The sequence below is a fragment of the Muntiacus reevesi genome, chromosome 3 (genome assembly GCF_963930625.1).
Source record: "Muntiacus reevesi chromosome 3, mMunRee1.1, whole genome shotgun sequence".
In the NCBI taxonomy this organism is placed as follows: Eukaryota; Metazoa; Chordata; class Mammalia; order Artiodactyla; family Cervidae; genus Muntiacus; species Muntiacus reevesi.
The window spans coordinates 252,499,974-252,523,652 of NC_089251.1; the positions used below are offsets into that span (position 1 = coordinate 252,499,974).

General features: G+C 37.5%; 1 protein-coding gene across 7 annotated transcripts in view; it reads right to left on the reverse strand.

Annotated features, from left to right (window-relative positions):
* Positions 1 to 23,679, reverse strand: part of ZNF385B (zinc finger protein 385B) — a 335,112-nt gene that overhangs the window by 66,013 nt on the left and 245,420 nt on the right. For 6 of the 7 annotated variants that reach the window (XM_065931860.1, XM_065931863.1, XM_065931861.1 and 3 more), the window contains exons 3-4: positions 10,985 to 11,023; positions 6,892 to 7,002 (exon numbers count right to left, since the gene is read on the reverse strand). In XM_065931860.1, coding sequence (XP_065787932.1) covers positions 6,892 to 7,002; positions 10,985 to 11,023 — 150 coding nt within the window. The remainder of the gene's footprint in view (positions 1 to 6,891; positions 7,003 to 10,984; positions 11,024 to 23,679) is intronic. The other variant, XM_065931867.1, reaches the window with a different exon arrangement.

The window sequence follows — 23,679 nt, forward strand, 5'->3', positions numbered from 1 at the left end:
AGAAACGTCGGTCTCAAAAATATTTTAAAAACTTTTGTTAAAAGTTCTAGTTTCTTGCTTTTCGTATGAAAACCGAAAGTCCAATAATTTTGAGAGTCTGTTTCAAAACTGACTATGGAACATATGGAAGACCTATTTCCCTGGCAAGGCTTAACTCTAGAAACATATTTCCCAGCTAATGGGAATGATCCAGATTTAAGCTTATCAATTTATAGCCATACTAGAGTTGCAGTGCACTTGTTCACTGGAGAAGAAGGAGGCATTCAAGCCCAGGACATTTTCATTCAGTGCTCACCCTAAACCACATTATACAGAAAAAAGGTGATCAAGAAGAAATAGGGATATGGGTGATGTACACATTTGAACAAATGTCTAGGACTCAGTTGGAAAGACATATTATTCCTGGACTGCAACGCCTGCCCCTTGGCAAAGTTAATGGTGTCAATTTGCAAAGGTTCACTTGGGAAATGTTTGTGATTAATGCTTGTTCATTTGCATAATGCTGTATTGTGTAAATAAAGCTGTAGCATTTTGCTTTCCTACAGTGGAGTTCTACTGAGATGATAAAAGCTGAACAAAGGGGGTTACTGGACACTTAAACTAGGTCACATTGAATTTTTATGCATGAAGTCTGCCCTGGTACAGTTTATACGGGTAATGGAGAATGGCAGAATGCAGTCTGTTTACTGTGCAAATCTGCCTTCCAGATTTTTCAATAAACATATTTTCTACACTGAAGAGGAAAGCCAATTCAGTCTTAGGCTGATTTAGAAATGTTATTAAAGAAAATAAGGATGAGCATCTTCTTAATTCTTACATTAAAATGTAAATAGGGTAATTATAAAATAATAAACTCTCCCCCAAATAAAGAATGCTGTTTCAGAGCTCAGTTATGCAGATTATAGCACCATTACTAAACACTGAGAACATGTATATGTCACACTTGTGAATTTGCCATCCAGACTTTGTGGCTTTCCTGCCCAGAGTCTAAGCATGACTCAGAAATTTAATTTCTTTCTCCATTATCACCAGAGCTTTAGTGATGACAAGAAAGCCAGTGGTCACGTGCTCACGGGTACATCTGTCCATGTCTCTGATAGTAAATACAAAGAAAATTACTGACATTGAATGAAGCGCATGTCAAAGACGACTCTGCTCCCAGAGCAACTCTAGGCTGTAGAAAGAAGACTGACATACCTCCCCTCACTCAACCCATGACACAAATAACAAATAAGATGCACAGTCATTTTTTCTTTCTAGGTCTTAACTATTCCACCTGTAAGATGGAAGTGATTAAATCCCATCCTTCTAAAGAAATACCATGACATGATTTTTAATCATAGTGCTGGAATGACCCTCTCAAAGACCATAACCATTTTTGGTTATGTTACAGAAGAGGAAACTGAGGCCCACAGTGGTGAAATGGTTTATCAGAGGTCAAAGTTAGGGGTTAAATCTCATTCAAGGACTCTTAATTCTGTATTTTACAGCATTTCCATGTATAGAATAATGAACATATAGAGCTGAAAACCCAGAACATGTTCTGAGAGGATCCAATAAGGTTAATCCCTGAAAGCTTTCATACAGCCTGTTTACTAGTAAAACTTGCTGCTGGGTTCTGGAGTCTAGTATGTGCGCTGTGCTGCGCTTAGTCACGTCTGGCTCTTTGCGACCCCACTGACTGTAGCCCACCAGGCTCCTCTGTCCACGGGGATGCTCCAGGTAGCAATACTGGAGTGGGTAGCCGTGTCCTCCTCCAGGGATTCTTCCCAACCCAGGGATTGAACCCAGGTCTCCCACACTGCAGGCAATTCTTTACCATCTGAGTCACCGGAGAAGTCCAAGAATACTGGAGTGGGTAGCCTATCCCTTCTCCAGGGGATCTTCCCAACCCAGGAATCAAACTGGGGTGTCCTGAATCACAGCCGGATTCTTTACCAGCTGAGCTACCAGGGAAGCCCCTAGTATGTATAGTGCTTGGCATAAAATAAAATAGGAGCACAGTAAGTGCTAAGACAATGAGTTAATTTTTAAGGCAACATAAGATAATGGGAGAGTTGTGGATTTATAGGCAAGAGACCCAAATTTATGTACTAGTATGCTGTGCTAAATCACTTCAGTCGTGTCCAGCTCTTTGTGTCCCCATGGACTGTAGTCTGCCAGGCTCCTCTGTCCATGTGATTCTCCACGCAAGAAAACTGGAGTGTGCTGCCATTTTCTTCTTCAGGGTATCTTCCTGACCCAGGGATCGAACCCACATCTCTTTTGAAGATCTGTCATTTATTGGTTATGAGAATCTATGTTAATTCCAAAGATAAGAAAAACCTAAGTGTCCACCAATAAGGGATCGGTTAAAGAAACCATGGAACTTCTACATATAGACTACTATATCAGTATTCTATTGCTGTTGAAGCAAATTACCACAAACTCAGTGGCTTAAACAACACATATTTATTATCTTACAGTTCTTGAGGTTGGAAGTCCAACATGGGTTTCATTGGGCTGAAACTTAAGGTGTCAACAGGACTGCATTCGCTTTTGGAGGTTCTAAGTCAATTTCCTTGACTTTCCACTTCTAGAAACTTCTACATTCCTTGGGATGTGGTCCCTTTTTTCACCTTCAAACAAACAATGGTCACTCAATTTGTTCTTATATCATGTCACTCTAACTTTCTCTTTTGCCTCCCTCTTCTACCTTTAAGGGCCTTTGGGCCTGTGGGATAATCCAGGACAGTTATCTTCAGGTCAGCTGATTAGTGCTCTTAATTCCATTTACTACCTTAATTTCCTTTTGCCTTACAAGGTAATATAGTAGAAGAATCCAGAGACTAGGATGTGGACATCTTTGCCTATCACACCTATGAAAAAACAGTAAGGGGTCTTGCTACGTTCTGATAGGGAAAATTCTCTAGGATATATTGCTATATTAAAAAAAAAAAAATGCAAGGTACCAGTAGAGCACAATAGTATACTACCTTGTATGTAGAAGAGGAAGGAGATTGAGTATACATTCATACTTGGTTATATCTATATAAACAAACCCAGGAAAGATAGGCAAGGAATATTAATGTAGTTATGATAGACAGAGAGAGAAAGGCATGGAGAGTAGGAGGATGGGAATAGGATGGAACAATATTCTTCAATGATTCTTTTAAAATTAATTTTCTTTTTGGGCAGTGTAAATAAATGTTTTCTTTTTTTTTTAATTCAAGGGATTCATAATTGCAAAAGTCCTTCCTTATTATTCTCTTGATAGTTAAAACATTTTACTTTGAGCAGCCTGTCTATCATCAACCTTTTAATTTTTCTCTTGTTAAATTAATACTTCTAACGGGCAGATCCTCATTTGTCAGTGACTTTGTATTAAACAGTTCTCCAACATGACAATCATAACTTCATGAAAGTCTGCATCTTTTGCAAGCTTTTTGCAATTTTACTTTACAATCTCTTTGCTTTGTATTATGAGATGCTTCAACATCTGGCATCACTGCAGTGGAAAGCTAGAATTAAATATGGAGCATGTCTTCACCTGGGCATTCATTATGTCAGTGGCCAGTTAAGTAGTGAACATTTTCATTTTATATTCATAAAGTTACAAAGGTGCTAATTTTCCTACATGGCTACATAAATCTGGATAATAATTGGGCAAAAATGTTAAACATACTTGGATCTATTTTCAGTATTTATTATTCCGCTTTTTCTTTAAAAAATTCCTTTAATTATCTAAATCTAGTAGCAATGTTGTAGTTTAATATATCTAGTAGGTATGTTTCTATAATTAGTCTTCAATTTATAAAATATTTCATGATTCCTATCACATTGATTTTGTTCTCCTAACCAGGTTTACTGAGGTATACTTTACATACAGTAAAATTCTTTTTAGGTATTGAGTTCTATGAGTTTTGAAGCGAAAAACAAAACAAAACAGTTGTGTAACTACCACAGCAACGAAGACTTAGAGTATTTCCATCATCCAAAAAAGTTCTCTCATGCCCCTTGGTAATGAATTTCTCAACCCCAACTTCAGTCCTTATTAATTATGTGTCTGATTTCTGTCCCCACAGTTTTGTCTTTGCAAAAGTTATATAAGTGTAACTATACAGTGTATACTGTGCAACTTATTTTATTTAGCACACTGCCTTTGAAATTCATCCATGATGTGGGAGGCATTGGTATATCACTTCTTTTACTGCTGAGTCCATTGTAGGGCTATATTTCAGTTTATTTCATCATCAGTTGATAGACATTCGGATCAATTTCAGTTTTGGGCAATTATGAATAAAGCTCCTATAAAGATATATAAATATGGCAAACGTTTTACTTTCTCTTGGATAAATACCTCGAAGTGGGATTGATGGGCTGTATGAGAAATGTATCTACCACTCTATAAAAATTCTTACAAATAGCCATCAAACTGTTTTCCAAAGGATCTGCACTATCTTTTATTTTCAACAACAGTTAATGAGAGTTCCAGTTGGTCCTCATTTTTGCATTTGGTAATATCAATTGGTTTAATTTTTATCATTTTAATAGGTATAGTGGTATCTGATTGTGGTTTGCTTCCTTAACAGCTAATGATGTTGAGAATTGTTTTGCATATTTATCTGTCATGGTAAAGTGTCTACGTAAATCTTTTGCCCATTTATTATCTATTATTGAATCATAAGTTATTTAAATATTCTGCATACAAGGCATGAGTCTTACAAATATTGTCTCTCAGTCTGTAGTTTTTCTTTTCAATTTCTTAACAGTTTAATAGTGTTATTTGAAGAGGAGACATTTTTAATTTTGATGAAGTCCAATAATGAGCATTTTTTTTTTTTAATATTATTTTATTAGTTGGAGGCCAATCACTTCACAACATTTCAGTGGGTTTTGTCATACATTGACATGAATCAGCCATATAGTTACACGTATTCCCCATCCTGATCCCCCCTCCCGCCTCCCTCTCCACCCGACTCCTCTGGGTCCTCCCAGTGCACCAGGCCCGAGCACCTGACTCATGCATCCCACCTGGGCTGGTGGTCAGTTTCACCATAGATAATATACATGCTGTTCTTTCAAAACATCCCACCCTCACGTTCTCCCCCAGAGTTCAAAAGTCTGTTCTGTACTTCTGTGTCTCTTTTTCTGTTTTGCATATAGGGTTATCGTTACCATCTATCTAAATTCCGTATATATGTGTTAGTATGCTGTAATGTTCTTTATCTTTCTGGCTTACTTCACTCTGTATAATGGGCTCCAGTTTCATCCATCTCAAATGAGCATTTTTATAATTCACATTTTTTATTTCAAATTTTTTTAGACAAGTAAATCTCTGTCTAACTCAAGGTCACATAAATTTTCTCTTATGTTATTTTCTAGAAGTTTTATAGTTTTAAGTTTATAGTTATGTATAAGATCTATTTGAATTAATTTTTATATTTTGTGGGAAACAGCACTCAAGGTTCTTTTTAAAAAATTTACATGTAGATATCCAGTTGTACTATTTGTAGCAAAGACTGACCTTTCTCCATTGAACTAGCTCTGCAACTTTGTTGAAGATGAACTGACTGTACAGGTGTGGGTCTATTTTGTTCTACTGATCAATGTGCCTACTACTCTTTCACCAATAATATGGTCTTGATTACTATAGGTTTTATAGTAAGTATTAAAATCAAAAAGTATAAGCACTCAAACTTTGCTCTTTCCTAAAAAACATCTTGACTATCATAGGGCTTTTCTACTACATTTAAGAAATGTCTTGGTATTTTCTATGAAAAAAGCCTTCTAGAATTTTTATTGAAGTTGTGTTAGGTGTATGGATCAGTCGGGGAAGAAATGACATTTTAACAGTACCAAGATTTCTAGTGAATTGGTACTATATATCTCTCAATTTATTTGGGAACATTTTAATTCTTGAATATGGAATTTGAGAAAGATTTTACCAGGTGCCAAAAAAATTCATTGGATTTTTGGTTGAAATTGCATTAAATATACTTTTATAAGTCATGATAAGCATATCTCCTCTTTTCCAATGACTATAATTTTCATTATGTTTCCTAAATAGAATTATGAAAATATCATCTACTGGTATATGCAAAGAAAGATATTTACTATTTTAGCATTTCTGAAACTCATGAATCTTATAACAAACTCTTTGCAAAATGACTTTGATGGTAAAATATCTTGGGAAATACCACATATAATATACAGTTGCCAGATTCAGATTTGCATTGGTCACTGGCTTTATTTGATAATTGAATATTATAAACATTCTAATATTATTTATTGTGATATTGCTATTTTATTTCTACACTCTAAAACTGACTTTCAAAAAATATCAACTTGTATTCTTTTCTTATTATCCTTTTTTTAAACAGGATGGTTATGCTTGCTAGATAAGATAATTTACAAAGCTTTGCCTGTATTTCTATCTTCCAGGAAAATAAAAACTGTGCAATAAATTATTCTTTCAGGTATTTAATATGGTTTGGCACACACAGTTAAATGTGATACTTGCTATCAAGAATAATAAGAATGGTTTTCTTCAACATTCATTGCATTTTTTTCATATTTTCATTGCATTTTAAACTTTTAAAAAATATTTTCTGTTATCCAAATGTATTTCTGAAAAGTAAATATAACTGGTAGAATTAAGTATAAAATGATACAGATGAGACTGATTACATAGAGAAAGCCTTGCTTTTTGATATTAGCCACTCCATGGTTCAAGTTTCTAATGCTGAAACTTAATCCCTTTAAAATCTAGCACACCGAAATAAATGGGCCACCAACTGCCCACAATAAATGTGCTTCTAGAGAATGCGTAATATGAAGAGATGTACATGTTCAGAACAATCAGACTCCAAGCTGACAGGCTACAGAGAGCAATGAAAAGATGATACTCACATCCGAGTTAAAGCGAAGCTGACAGACATTACAAGAAATAACTTGTTTCTTCTTTGGGGGAATGGACACTCCAAATGTGTGGTTAATGACTGCTTTTTGCACAGGATCCATCTGAGGAGCAAATGACAAAACAATCAATTTATAGCTTCAAAGGACAGACAACAGTGTGTACAATTAAAAGTAGCTGTATTATTCCGTAAGGTTTTTAACATTTAGTTCCCAAACAAGGATCATAAACAATCTCATTCATAAGTAATATACTTATTTCCAAGAATTAAAAACAAACAAACAAAAAATTTTCAAATCAAAACACACACAAAACAATCACAGGAGAATCACAACATTTCAAGATGTCTTATATTTATGTAAGAAACCTTGAAAAACCTTAAAAGATTCATAGAACAAGAAAACTCAAGATTCAAATATCAGGGTTAAAATTAACTTGTTAATGTTTTCTCTATGTGAGGTAATAATACTTGAGATGGTCTGAAATGACCTCAGTGATGACTGTTACAGATATAGTTAAATTTCTTAATTTTCTATCTGTGGCAAAGTCATAAATGATAGACTTATAGTACAGTTAGACAAATGTTGATCTTTATTTTAAAATAATTTATTATTGTTTATGGACTCTAGATATTCATTTTACTGGAAATGCATGCTACTCAAATGTCCATAACAGAATGGTTAATATGCAACCCTTGTTCAAATATTCAAGTAAAGTTTTGACTTAGAGCCTGTGACTTTCCTCTCTTTGATTTGCATGTACCATACATAGACAGAGAAATATACAATGATAGTGTAGAAAAAGCATGGCACAAAGCCATGAAGATACTTGGAAAAATAAAGAACACTATCTGCAGAGCCTATAAAAAGAAATGCAGCAGTGATTCTCCTGTGTACTCCAGACAATAATCCAGCATTAACGTCAGACAACTGGCAGTTCAAAAAACAATGCGGATGAGGAACAAAGCATAACTTATCAACAGATGTAATGTGAACAAAGACAGATCTACTAATACCATCGTCTAGGAAATCTCCAGAGGTTAGAGCTTAGGACTGGATTAGGTGATGATATTTGGTAGAAAGGAAAAATGAATGCTATCCCTGATGAGAAGCATAAATCAGCCAAGTGTACAATTAGCAATTAGAAGAACTTAAATTCATTAGAAAGGAGAGTGGAACACAGATTTATTGAACAGTACAGCAAAGTAGGTTTGTTTGTTTTTTTTTTTGCTGCAAGTTTAGGACAATGTATTCCTACTATAAAGACAAGTTATATCGTTTGGAACACTGAGAAATTCAAAGAGAGTTTTCTGGGGTAACAGAATTATTTTATACCTTGACTGAAGTGATGGTTACACAAACTTACACATGTATGGAAATTTACAGGACTGTGGGCATTCTCCAAAAGTCAATTTTATTTATGATAACTTAAAAAATGAAAGAGGAAAAAAAAACTGTTAAGAATATTATGCTTAACTATTTAATATAAAATATCATTACTGGAAAATCTGGGGATTTGTTTTGCTCAAGGTTGTAACTGATTGTATTAAAATTCATTTAATAAGAATTTAAAAAAAACCTCTATGGGCAAAAATCTCAAAATATCAGAAAAGTTAAACCCTAGTCCACTTCCTTAGTATACTCACAGTGTAAAAACTTAAGCCTCATCAATTTGCAAATCATGAACCTGTAACTTTCTGATTGTTACTAGAGATGGCAAAACAGTTTAGACAGGCTTAAAACTAAAACAGCCAAACTATATTGGCAGGATGGAAAACTACGCTATTTTGCAAAGTTAAAAAAATAAGACCATTTTATTGAGATATTTTCTGTTGTAAGGTTCTAAAAAATACATCTAGTGACATGTGAACTATCTAGAATAATACAATATGAATATTTCCTAAACACATTTTCTGTACTTTCATTTTTGTAATGTCTATACTACTGTATATATTATTATTCTAACACTTTTCATATTATAATACTTTTTAAGAATGCAACAATGACACTTATGAAATCATAGTTTCACTTCAAAAAATATATTGAAAGTTAAAAATTAAAACTTCCATCATCTAAAATAAATCTGTACATCCTAGTGGTTCCCATACTTCAATATAGAAACATAGACAAAAGATGCATCTATGTAAACCTAGTTTCAAATTTTTAGTAAGCCAAGATATCTGTTGAGAGTTCCAATATAACCTTGGATATAAACATTCCCTTTCAATTTTTGAAACTGTTAGCTACCTACATAATTTTTCAAGTAACTCCTAACACAAATGCATTCTACTCAAATCTCATAGTTATACCCTATTAACCTGAAAATACTGTTTATGTTCCCAAGGCTGAGTGCTCTCTTCCTGAAAAGTGAGTTGTGAATAAGCATCCCCATATAAAGGCAGGTGAGTTCCCACCCATCTGCTTCATGAGAAGCAAACTAAAGAGGTTCCTTCAAGAAATTCTTAGCTAGAATCGACTTCTCTATGTTATACATATAATCCTACTTATCCTCATAAAATGGTCCTTTTACTCTATTCCTTTGCATCTGTCATTAACTCTGGCTTTCTCTTCATCCTTTGAATAGCTTAACTGCTAATCACATGAAAATTTTATCTTTCATATTTCTCACTTGTAACAAATTTTCTCTATTTTCCACTTGATTCTCTATTTTGTTATAGGTATTTCAAGAAAAGGTCCACTTTTTTTCCTGTCTCAATCTTGTTTCTTTTCCCCTGTTTATCACAGAATTCTATAATTATATTTCTTATTCATATGTCACTTGGGAGGACATAATTTAGTTGAAAGAAGACTTTAAACGATATAAGAAAGAAACTTGCCAATTCATCTGATATTTTGAAACAGACACTGCCTATCTGATATTTTCAGTATTTGCCATCTGAAGGGCTACCCAGGTTGTGCTAGTAGTAAAGAATCCGTCTGCCAATGCAGGAGACAAAAGTGATGCAAGTTTGATCCCTGAGTCGAGAAGATCCCCTGGAGAAAGAAATGGCAACCCACTCCAGCATTCTTGCCTGGAAAATCCCACAGAGAGAGAAGCGTGGCGGGCTACAGTCCATGGGGTTGCAAAGAGTCAGACACAACTGAAGTGACTTAGCACGCAGTAACTACAAATATCTGGGTCATTTCAGCAGGATCCAGACTTAGCAACAATGTAGAAAAGGTTTTTACATCTTACTTTTTTAAAAGTATAGAGTAGTAAAATCCTGAATTTTTTCTTGTAGTATTCCTAAAATACTTTAAAATTTAGATAAAAATAATAAGTATAATGTTAATTTATATCAACTTAAATGTTTTCCTCTCCTAATGCAAATTCATTTCTCTCTAATCATAATGATTTGTCCTTAGTCCCAGTCATGTTCGACTCGTTGTGACCCCATGGACTGTAGCCCAGCAGGTTCCTCTGTCCTTGGGGATTCCCCAGGCAAGAATACTAGAGTGAGTTGCCATGACCTCCTCCAGGGGATCTTCCCAACCCAGGGATTGAACCCAGATCTCCCTCGTTGCAGGTGGATTCTTAACTGTCTTAGCCACCAGAGATATTTCATATTTCATAAAGAGATAAGTATAACCAAATCGATGGCAAGTCTTTTATTCAATCACTAATTTTCAAGATGAATAAAACAATCAGGCTGAATAAAAACATTCTCATAAATCATAAAATGTGATAAATGAAAATGATTCAATTTAGTATAGTCAACACTATATATCTATATCATAATCATTCCTTATGTAGAATACTCAGGAAAATTATTTAAGGTACTGCAATTATACAACAAACTCTTATTTTTAAAGATTCAATTGGATTTCATACTCATTTGATTGTTAAAAAAGCACAAATGTTTTCAAACATCTTTATTAAAATTTTTACATCACTTTTAAATGAACAAATGCCTTGTTAAAAACTCATTAAATTAGCTCATGTTAGTTCACATTGCCCAGGAAACCTGTCTGTGAATTGAGAAGATTGATTCACTGGTAAACAGTACTAAAAAAAGCTTTTCTAGAGAAAAAAAAAAAAAAAAACACAACAAACTACCACATAGCTCTAGCTACCAATATTCCTTACCTGGCAGAATTTATTGGTCCCAAATAAGCCTCTTCTTTTCTAAAAGAGTAAAAGTCAGAAGTAGTCATCTGGAATTTTGAGGCTAGCAAGCATATTCACATGAAATTTTAAAAAATCCATTTGCTTTGCTCATCTCTGATTAAAAAGTCTGAAATATGTACTAACTAAAAAGCAGCAAGAGTTAGCACTTGCCACTTTTCTAATGAAAGTCATGCAGAAATGAAAAGCAAAACCTATTAGTGCAATTAACTGGTAGGCAATAAAAATGAAAGATGGGGTTGTGGCTGTTGCCAGGAATTGAGGAGATAATTGGAGGGTATGTATGGACAAATTAACCATTTTATTACAGTACTTATAAAAGGAATTCATGAAGCTAGTCTTATCACACCATCTATTATATTTTCAATATCAAAATAAGAATAAACAGGTATCTTTGGGGGTATTCACAAAGTTTATGGAACTACAAATCTGTATGAGTTCTTTTTAAAAAGATCATTACTATCACTGATTATTCCAAAAAGTAATTTATATCCACACAGTGTAAGCAATCACATAAAAACACATGCAGTTGCAAATAAAACCTAGCCAAGGGGAAAAAAATCACACCACAGCACTTCACTAAAGGCAGGATGAAGTCTAGGGGAGGGCAGAGAATCCAGGGTAGGTAAGACATGAACAAATAACTCAGTACTAGATGACATTTACATTTGAGATAATTTTCCTGGGTGGAATTTTAGGCAAATAAAATAAAATTACAAACCTTTCACCTATCTCAATAATTTTCAAGGGGATGAAGTTCAAATTGTATGAACTTACAGTGAGCCTTAGAATGACTTCGCCGGCCATCACGTGGGGCTGAATAGGGGAGCAAATCAAGTACTACTTAAATAGCAAAAAAGACTGCTCAAGAATTACACCAGGGTTTCTCACATGTGGCTGGGTATCCATACTATCCTTGAGATGAGGACATTTCATCTTAAACGTAGCTATCTGCTTTAACCGACGTTCTATTTGGTAACCACTTATTATACAGTCTAGCAGGCAGTACTAGCTTTTCTACTAAACAGGAGCAGAAATCAGGTTTTTGACTTTACAAAGTTAAAGATCAGTCACTCAACAAACATTTCTGGAGGTCTAATTTATTCCAGATGTTGTCCCAAATTAGATGGGGTAGGATGAGTCAAACACAAGAAAGGGCATTGTACAAATGAAAAAGGGTGATGAGTAAGCAAATCAGTGAGGCAAATGAAGGCCCATGAAGGTCTGTCCCCTCTTGCCCCATCCTTACTTTGAACTTTTTCCCCCTTTTCTGATTTTCTCACATTTTAAGCATCCAGGATCCTCCCTTTAACACTGACATCAATGTGTTTATACTCCTCGGGTATTTGCTTTTTAATTTCTATCTCTAAGCTGTAATCCTGGTGAAGGGAATGGCAGCCCACTTCAACATTCTTGCCTGGAGAATCCCATGGATAGGGGAGCCTGGCGGGCTTCAGTCCATGAGGTCACAAAGAGTCAGACACGACTGCGTGACTAATACTTTAAGCTGTAATAATAATAATAAACATCTTAATAAGAGCAGCTTAGATTTACAGAACTCTTAGCATGAGCCAGGAACTCTACTAAGGGATTATCTTGTGCAGTCACCACCATCATGTGAGATAGATACCACTGTTACCCTCCTTTTACAAATGAGGAATCTGAGGCTTTGAGAAGCTTAACTGGTCACCCTTGAGTTTGTAGGTTTGAAGTCAGAATTCAAACTCAGGCAGGAGTCTCTCCCCCCACTCTTCCCTGCTAATGAACCACCAAGCAGAGTTATGGATATTGTGTGTAGCACTGCTGTAGGAGGTAAGATTTGTAAAGAAAGGAGGAATGTTTCTAGAATTTCCTGCAGCCCGAAGGGCAACTGCCCAGTCAAGCTACACAGAAGGCCTGCTTGGTGTTTAAGTAAGTTTCCTGGAGAAGTGAGTCTCAGCTTTTTTCTTTCTGACCAATACATGCCCTTCTAAGGATAAGTCCATTTCTTCTTGTGCTACTTCAGGAAATCCATAAATAAAAATTGGGGCCGCCCTGTCCTCTTTCCCCATTGTAACTTTTGGGCTTGCATACAGAAAAAAAAATAATAAAGTTCCAGCAATACTTAGAGATTACACATAGCAGGTGATGGTCATCATTTGCACCTGTCCTTGATTTACTGCAAAGCAGACCTCAGCGACTAAATCCTTGTGACTTACGGCCTTCCCAAAGTTTGGCAAAGCATCAGTTTTTTAATCGCAATATTGTCAAATTACAGGAGTACAAAAAGAATGACTATTTTTCATCCTTTCCTTTTCCATTATTGGATTTATGAAAAAGAATGAGACAACAGGGTCTCATCTGAACTTCAAATATTCAGGAACTGACACTTTTAAAAGTGATAGCTTATGTCACCGAAGAGCAATTTATTTCTATGAAGTTACTACAAAAAAGGTTTTGCCTTTTATATTTAAAAACTCTGACCATATGCCTTATTATGACTGTTTTACTTGTTTCAAATCCTTAAAAACTTAAATAGAAACAAAGCAGACACAACTATTCCAAGACAAAGTCCTTTTCCCAAAGATCAGGAACTACAAACGGGTATCATTGGCAACCTTATCTCAACTACACAACTCAGGACTGCTTTGGATTTCAAATCAGAAGTCTCAATAAAGCCAAGCCACATGGAATGTTACCCTGCAACAAAATGCGGTGAGACCTGAGTTTCTGCATCTGGAATGTGTTAAAGTGGAGACTTGCCATCCTGCCACTGCTTCTCCTACCCAGAGCATCCTGACAGGGGTCCACTGAATGCCATCAGTGTCACCTGAAAGGAAGACAAATGAAACAGCACACTCTCCCCAGACTGTTGATTCAACCAAGTGCCATATTTAGCTCTTTGCTAAAACCACACCCTGTGACTGGCAAACAAAATCAGCTGTGCTCCTGTGCCACAGGGATACCATTACTCCACCAGAAAGTCAACCAGAATTGGTATAAAGGCTAAAATAACACACTGAAGAAAATAATAGGTCACACTGATCCAAGTCTCAGAGCCACTAAAGCTATTACTATGACTACTAGTACTACTACTACTATTTTATCAAAATGTTGTAGACCTTTGTGTATTTTGAGACTGATTGACAACTGGCAGTATTTTGATAGCTGCAGAAATTAAGTGGGAACCCAGGCCCTTTCCAGAGCCTCCCTAGTGGTGGTCAACATTCCTTGTAGAAAACATAAGTGGAGCCAGACCAACGATTGAAAGCAACCAAATAGAGTATAGATCAGAATACATTTTTTTTCTTTTCTTTCCTTTCTTTTTCCCCTTAAAATGAGTTTAGAAAGTCTGACATCTTTCACTTAAATTCCATATTGTTACACACTCTTTGAAAAGCTCTGGAATTCATCAAGTAAGAATTATCTATTCCATAACACAGTTTGCTTTTGAACTGTGGTGCTGGAGAAGACTCTTGAGAGTGCCTTGGACTGCAAGGAGATCAAACCAGTCTATCCTAAAGGAACTCAGTCCTGAATATGCATTAGAAGGACTGATGCTGAAACTGAAGCTCCAATACTTTGGCCACCTGCTGTGAAGAGTTGACTTATTAGAAAAGACCCTGATGCTGGGAAAGATTGAGGACACGAGGAGGAGGAGGAGCAGAAGATGAGATGATTGGAGGGCATCACTGACTCAATGGACGTGAGTTTGAGCAAACTCAGGGAGATAGTGAAGGATAAAGTCTGACATGCTGTAGTTCATGGGGTTGCAAAGAGTCAGACACGACGGAATGACTGAACAACAACATTCCATGACAAAAAGGATGGCTAGGGTAAGGAAAAAACACCCTGGGATCTATTTTGAAAGGAAACTAAACTGCATTTTAGAAAAGTTTTTTTTTTTTGTTTTGTTTTGTTTTTTGAGAAATTCCACCTTGGTTTCATTTCTAGAAGAATAAAAAAAGAAACATATATAGAATGTTAGAGATGTGTATTTCTGCCATAAAATAATGTCCTCTTTCTAGAGCACTCTGATAACAAAAAAATGCAACCTTTTCAGAGATTAAGTGTTTCATATCAACTTAGACAGTTCTGTCCTTGGGAATTTTTGCTCCTTTCCAACACATCACACTTTTATAAGTGTATAATTTTTAGTTTGCACACACACTGTATTTTCTTGAAAATTGGTTCATTTAACAATAGCTTATTAAATGACTATCATGCACTGTTTTGGGAGGTGGACATAGAGGAGAGAACAAGCCTTCAAAAATACAACATTCTAGTTGGGGAGGCCTACACAGGTACTCTCTGCTTTTGAAAGTTTGCTTTGCACCACTTGGTTTTATGAAAGACCTGTATTAGTACCTGCTTTCACTAACTGAAAGAAGTCCCAACAGGATTTTTGCTTTTATGATAAAAGCTGAAATTTGAAAATAGTGTTTAGCATTTCTTTTGAAATGCTTTTATAAAGCATTACCTTTATAGAGAGAGGCAGGGGGCATCTCGAGCAGTAACAAGAGCACCACTCAGCTCCTTCCCCGGGAACTACACTCAGCATCTCAGCGTCCAGCCGCCAAAGCTTTGACTTGTGTCTGGGCATTGGGCTTTATCTGGATTTATTTTGTGCATCCATTAACAAGATGCGTCCTAAGGAAACTGCTTCTTCACTTTACAACATTTCAACTTAGGGAAGATTCTGCAGTAATTCTCTACTTTCAGATAGTGAGGGGAACAAGTATTTCTAAAGTTATTAATAAGGTACTTTCAGAGTGTTTTACTATGAAAAAACTAAAACAGGAGAATGGGAAAGAAACACAATTTTACCATGGATAATTCCTAAATACATTTTCACTGCCTTGATACAACTGTGATTCTGATAATTTCACATGTAAAATCATGCTAAACTTTGTACACACCGCCCGTCGCTACTACCGATTGGATGGTTTAGTGAGGCCCTCGGATGGGCGAAGCGCTGAGAAGACGGGAACTTGGCTATCTAGAGGAAGTAAAAGTGGTAACAAGGTTTCCGTAGGTGAACCTGCAGAAGCATCATTAACCGGGTCGGTTCCGAGAGCGGCGCGGTGGCCTCGCCCCGCCCGGCCCGCGAGCCTCCCCTCCACCCGTGCGGCGCGGGCTGGGAAGGGAAAAAAGGGGGGAGAGGGAGAGACCCCCGCCTGGAAGGCGCCCCGCCCCGGGTGGTCGGGTCCGGTGGGTGGCCCTTCCCCGGTGCTGGGGGCGAGGAGCGGCGCGAGAAGGTTGCTGGGGCGGCGTGCAGAGCTTGGGGGTCGGGTTTGGGAAAGGCGGCTCTCCTCCGCCTTCCCGCCCCGCCCTGCCCCGCCGGCCCCCCGCTCCGCGCCCTCCATTCTTCCCCCGGTCGGGTCGGCGGCGTCGTCTCCCGGGGTGTGTGTGTGTCCCTCTTCCCGCCCGGACCTCCCCGCCACGCCCCTCGAGGTTGGGTTCGGGGGGTGGCAGGGGCCGGCCACGACTGCCTTCCTTTCCCCACCGGCCTGCGGACCGCACGGTGCGGATCCCTGCGGTCGCGTCCCGCGGGCTGTGCGGCGTGACGGGTTGGCGGCTCCCCGTCGCGGGGCCGCTCGCCTTGCCCCGTCGCCTCCCGCCGCCGGCCCTGGACTGGCCCGCCTCGGCCGGTCGCCGGTCGCCCGCTGCTCTGAGCCTGCCGCGCGGTCGCCAGACGCCTCCCCCCGCCCGCCCTCCGAGCCTCGGGGCTTTCTCCCACCCCCGCCCCCAACCACGCCTCCTGCGGCTGTCTGTCCGGTTCTCTCGCCCCCACCCCTTACCGCTGTCGTGTGTCCCCCTGCCCGCTTGGCGCCACGCTTCCCGTCGGAGCCCCTTCCCTCTGCCTTCGGTGGTGGGGGGGGGAAGGGTGCCTGGGAACGCGGGCGCGGGTTAGGGGGCCCCGGTGGACGGGGGAAGAGAGTGGATGGGGTCCCGGGAAGGGGGCCGGGTGTGCGAGGTGGTGGGGGGGGGAGGGCTCTGCCCCGTTTCGGGGAGATGTGTGGGGGTTGGAAAAAAAAAATTAAAAAAATAAATAAATAAACTCATACTAAATATGTAAGGATAAGGACATTATCCCCTGATTTAGGGAAATTCACACAAAATTCAGAATCATACAACTGGTGAAAACTGCAACGCACATGCTCTTTGGCTTTCACAGCCATCTGTGAGGCCTCCACAGAGAATGTTCTTCAGCTCCCAAGTCCGAAGACAACAGCTGGATCTCAGAGCCACCACCATTATCATATCCTCAAAGAGAAAGGGAAACTACGGTGATCTGCCTTCAGAAGTTCTCTAAGGATGAGCGCTAAGTGACAGTTGCATCTCACCTAGAGACCTTCCTAGTGGGTTTCTGGTACAGTGTGGTTGGCCTGATACTTCCCAGTGAATAACAAGATGACCATGAGTTACTCCTAATCACTGCAGATGGTGACTGCAGCCATGAAATTAAAAGATGCTTGCTCCTTGAAAGAAAAGCTATAGCAAACCTAGACAGCATATTAAAAAGCAGAGACATTACTTTGCCAAGAAAGGTCCACTGAGTCAAAACTATGGTTTTTCCAGTAGTCATGTACAGATGCGAGAGACGGACCATAAAGAAAGTTGAATGCCAAAGAATCGATGCTTTTGAACTGTAGTGTTGGAGAAGACTCTTGAGAGTCCCTTACAGCAAGGAGATCAAACCAGTCAATCCTAAAGGAAATCAGGCCTGAATATTCATTGGAAAGACTGACGCTGAAGCTGAAGCTCCAATACTTTGGTCACCTGATGGGAAGAACCTACTCCTTGGAAAACACCCTGATGCTGGGAAAGATTGAAGGCAGGAGGAGAAGGGGACAACAAATGATGAGATGGTGGGATGGCATCACTGACTCAATGGACATGAGTTTGAGCAAGCTCTGGGAGACGGTGATGGACAGAGAAGCCCGACGTGCTGCAGTTCATGGGGTCGCAGAGAGTCAGACACAACTGAGTGATTGAGCAACAACACATATTTTGGCTAAACTCTAACAGTTTTTTGTGAAGATACTACAAGAAAATAATGTTTTACATTGTTAACACTTTTAGAACTTTAGAGTTTCCAAATGGTACAAGCAAAAAAGCTAAAAGGAAAGGAATGGGTGGTTTCACCATCTCCCTCTCTTTAGTGGTAAACCAGCTTAACACTCTGGTGGATAATTTTTAAATGGTTCTAGGTTGAAGGAATAAATTTTGAGTTCTTTTTCAGACAGTAGTTATTTTGTTAATGGGAGGTGCCCTAAGATTAGACCTGTGCACCTTACTGAAGCTGAATGTCTAACTCTGACAGTAGATCCTTGTGTGCAATCATATGGTCAGTGCAAATGTAAAATGTTCCATTTTCCTGGCTAGCTCCACATGCCTGGTGACTTTCCACACTGCCAGGGATCAAGAGAGTTGCAGCAAAGCTGTAGTTACGCTACTGGGTAATTTAAGAAGTCGCTTCAAAGAGCATTTCAAAAAGTTCAGTTTAACAAATAAGACTTTCAATTTATATCTGCAGTGGGTATGAGATTTAATTGAAGGTTTACTCATACCTCATTGCATGGACACATACATGCCCAGCAATGCTTCAGGTGCTGACGTTTCTATTCAAACGTTAAACGAGTAAACTCAAGAACTGAAATTCAATGGTGTATGTACCCATATTCAGATTAAAAATGCATTTTGGAAAGTCTAATTGGCTAATATGATGTATTAAGGAAGCCCAGACTGTGCTCAATTCCAATTCAGCTGCTCCTTTCAATGTAGGGAAAAGGCATTTAGGTAATGATCTAAATTATGTCTCTTAAGGAAATCCTGTGCTTTTCTTTGTTTGTTTTCATTCTTAAACAAATTAATGCTTAGATATGACTGGAAACCATGAGGAGAGAGAGGTGTTTTTCCATCAAGACACAAAGAAAGTTCTTGAAAGGCTTTCATTTTATCCTTATTATCTGATGTTCCTATAACTAAAATAATTTCTGGCCAATGCATGCATACAGATTTGAAAGTTCAGTAACAACTGTCAAAGACAAGGTGACAAAAAGTTTCCATGAAATTATTAGATGCACTGTTGAGAGAATTTATGGGAAAAGTTATGAGATATTTAAGAAAAATGAAAAACTACCTTGTAGAGTATGAATAAGAATTTAGCTCTATTCTGAATTTTATAATAGCACAAAAGAAAAAATAAAATGATGACAAATGTTAATATTTTCTGTGGAAAAGTTACTACCTTCAAAGTATTATACTTTATATTTCTCAATAAGGTATATTCATATTTCAAAAAACAACAACAAAGAGCCCAATGTTGTACATAGTTGACAATGAACTATCTTATCCAAAGAAAAACACTATTCAGAGTGATGGGAACAGCAAATGGATTCACCAAGAGAAACTAAAAGAAATGAGTCACCTGTTATCTATGTTTTATTTAGTATTTTGTCTCCTCAGGATGAAATAAAACAAGGAATAAACCATTTCAGGAATATGGACTGAAGAATAGTTTTTCAATACTAAAGTACTGAAATGCTAAAGTACTAAACAAGATAGGGATTCACTTGAGGATAGCTTATGAGAAGTGATTATTCTACAGGACATTGAAAGAAGATACCCATCCTGAGGTTTGGAAGAACAGGTTAGTATCTGAGACAGAAGATGGTCACCTGCTTTCTGGTCTTTCCTGTTTTTCTTTTTCAAATAGTGGCTTGAGAACACTCCAAACTTGGCTCTAGGATTAAGCTTCTATAACATAAAATTCAGAGCCAAAAATAAGTCTGAGAAATATCTTTAAAAAAAAATAACAGAACTTTTTATTCTTGGGGAAAAAAGGCATACAAATAACCAAACAGTACTTGCTGATGATTATAAACACAATTTTTAAAAATTATTGGTGCTAAGTCTCTGAATCTAAGTAATAGTGATATATTTGCCTATTTTTCTGGTAAATGGGCTAAAAAAAAGGTCACAGGGCCTTTCTCAGTGACTAGTGAGGTAATGAACTTTCTTGATTTACAAACCAATATCCCTCCTCAACAGCCAAATGCACTGATTGACATCCTTTCAAAACCCTTCTGTCAAAGCTAAGCTTGAAAGGATGTTCGATAACTAGTCAGATACATCCTGACCCTGAGGCAAAACAGGTCTGTGACACAAATTAAAGAGGCTTAAGATGAACAAAAAACCCCGCCAGGCTGGAAGAATTGCAAAACCGGAAAGCTGGACCTGTTTGTATTCTTCACTCTGTAAAGCAAAGTGGAAATGAAGTGCTTTTCCCCCCAAATAGAGGACAACGCATCCCTTACTCTTGCACTCAGAAGGAACCTGACAGGTGAGGACCGCAAGGCTCAGCGCAAGGCAGCGTATCCATCATTGTGGGCTGTCCCATGCCACACTCTCACATTATAGCAGTAAAATGTCAGGGAGCATCTATACTTTCAAACTTTTAATTTGCTTTGAGTTTCAGAACCTTCCCTCCACTCTACCCCCAAACAGAATCCTAACTGGAAACTCAGTATAATAAAACATTGAAAACAGATCTGGTTAAAGCATGTAGGTCAGGTCCCAGTCTCACCAGTATTATTTTAGACCAACTTGAAAATGAGAAAAGATTTGGAGAATTTTAGTAACTTGCTTGAACCTCTATAGCTAAGACCAGAACCCAGATCTCCTCCTCTGGTTACCAAGTTTGAAATCAAAATCCTTTTTTAAAAATATAAATGATGTGCCAAATATTGCATAGGATATTCTTATATTAAAAATGCTTTGTTGTTTACCTGGAAATCAACTTTAACTGGGCATCTTGCATTTTATCTGTTCCCTTCTCCCACTCCCTTCCAGGGATGTCATGGCTATACCAACGTTGATTCTACTGATCCTTCTTCTTCAAGCAGGCTTCCCTGCCACACTTAACATTTGAGAACTTTAGTTAGGAAAGTGGTCCCTGAGTGGTTTTGTGGGTGGGTTACATAAAAACTATTATATATTATATAGTCATCTTGCTATTACCTTTTTGTATGGATGGATATGTATATACATATTTACTATTCTCAGCAAAAAAAACATTTTTGATTCAACTCTGCATTTATATGATACAAAATATACCATACTTGCAAAGTAAAATAAAGAATTTTAATAAAGTGCCTTCCTCTGCTCTCTGGGGGCAATAATTGCTTTATTAAATAAGTACAGTTTGACATTAATATTTATTCACTTGACTTATAATTATTTTTATGAGATGAAAGGAGGCTACACTTCACACCCAAAGTAGTTTAAACTGAACTGCCTTCCTTTCTTTTGAATTTGTAAGGAAATGTAGTGTTTTGAATTTGTTACAAAGGAACATTTACTTCTAGGTAAAACTATTTTATCCACCAAATTTATTTCAAATATAAACAAAGCCCTTTCTGTCCCTGTGTGTTCAGTGTAAGAGCATCATATATAAGAGAAAAGTGAATATGGCAAAAAAACCAAAATAATCAGTTAAAAATACGTCAATTTCCTTACAGTTTAACCATGGACATGGCATCAAGATTTCCTAATCAAGCAAAGGAGAAAGACCTATAAGAATTACAGAGCAAGTTGTCATGAATCACAAAATCCCTTAGTAATGTTCATGAAGAGTCTTAATATTATGAAGCAAAATCACTGGTATTTTTAATCTACCTCTGAAGCCTTTCAGAAACATTTCTGAGTTATTCTGTTTTCCATTCTGAAATTCAGTCTCTCAGGATGCTGGCTTCAAAATCTTCACAACATTCATTTGAAAACTTTTATTTACCCTTCTGTCTCCCTCAACTTCTAACACTTACTAAAATGAAAAAAAAAAAAATAACGATATCCAATAGCATGAGAAGTTGATATATCACTTTATTTAAAAGGATTCTTATAATTAGTCAGGAATCACTGAATCTCTGCCTCACATCAGAACCATATCACAGTAACAACCGTTGGAAGTTATCAAACCATTGCAGTCCGAGTGGCCTCCTGAAGCTGGGGTTAAAAGCTGGCCTCTGGAAATCAATTGTTCTCAGCAGAGAAGAATATTTCAGTGATATGGAAGCCGAAATGGAGACTATAATCTTTTGTGATTACCGTTGAGGTTGAAGCAAATGCAAAAAGGAAAGTCTATGAATTGCTGATAATTTCCTGGGATGACTGATTCCCAGGAAATTGATATTACTCTTGCCTGTAACCAAAATGATGGTTCCCCAGAAAGTGCAGCTTCAAAGGACTCCACATCTGGGTGTCACAATTCTTCTTCAGAGGCTACTCATCCATTAAAGGGGCCGGGCCTGTGAAGCAGCAGCTCTCTCAGAAGACAATGGAGGGTCTGATTGCACAAGGAGTGATGAGCTATGTGCCACAGGCTCTTTCTAGAAAGTTCTTTTATGAAGGAACTGATTTAGAATGTATCTGTTTTAATCCCTCCCTTCCTGCCCCAGAAGTCTACAGATTGATACATTTCTCTGCTATTTCTGACAGCTATGGAGCTAGAATATCTTGGCTTGTATATTTTTAAAGTTTTATTTAGGCTAATGTTTATATTCTAAGAAAAAAGTTTTCACACATATGTACATATCTTTAAGGGCTATATAATATTTGGGGATAGAGTATAAACCTACCAGTCGTTTTTGAGGAAGCATTGAGTTTACAGGTAGATGTCACACTGAATTTACAATTAGATATTACTGCACAGGTTGCATGGGTTTTTCTCATATGATTGGCAAATTAGATTCAAATTAAATTGGCAAATCAAATAAAAAAAGAAGGCAGCATGGTGAAGAGAGTTCTGTAACAGTCAAAGATCCAAAGAATTTTTAGAAAATAAGGATAAATGAACATGTGGACTATTTTGAGTTTAAAATATTTTAAATTTCCATTTTAACTAATATCAATTTGATTAATAAATAATGTGAGAATAAAGGTTCTATATTTGGAAGCCAACAGTAGTTTGAAAATATAACAGAAAACATGTTTGTGTCTTTGGTGTCAATGACAGTGTGTTACAAGTGCAAAGCTTTCGGGCTCAAAATATCTTTACACATGGCCCTGATAATCTAAATATTATTGGAGGTAAACAGAGAAGAAAGGAATCCAGCCAAACTAGTTGCGGTTATTCTCAACCTCCACTCAATATACCTCCTCCCCAGCACTGCTCAAAATTCATCATTCCTCTTCATGGTTTTCAGGCAGTCAGGTGATTCTGTCTGATTTCAGGCAGTCTTTAAGTATGCACTACTTTTATATCATTCAAGCTAACATAAATTGAGCACCTGCTTAGTGCCAGACATGACTTCTTCAAGCTGACTGTAAATTTAAAACTCACAAATGAGGGCTTAGCCATATTCGTAGCATCGACCTTAGTTAGGACTGCTCTAATGCACAATTCTAGCCCCAGTGATAAACATACCTTGATTTATTTAAGGTAACTGGTTCAGAAGATGAGATCAAAGAGATAGAAATATTAATAAAAATATTTATATTATTTATAAGAATACAGCTTTTCTGTTTGGGAATCACCTCATAAACATCTCATTTGAAATTGATGGGTATTTTAAATTACTAAAAATAGGATGGTGGTATGTTATATTGTTTCGATTTTTTCACATTCACTAAATTCCAGAAATTTTCTAAAGTGTCAGTCATATCCTCAATAC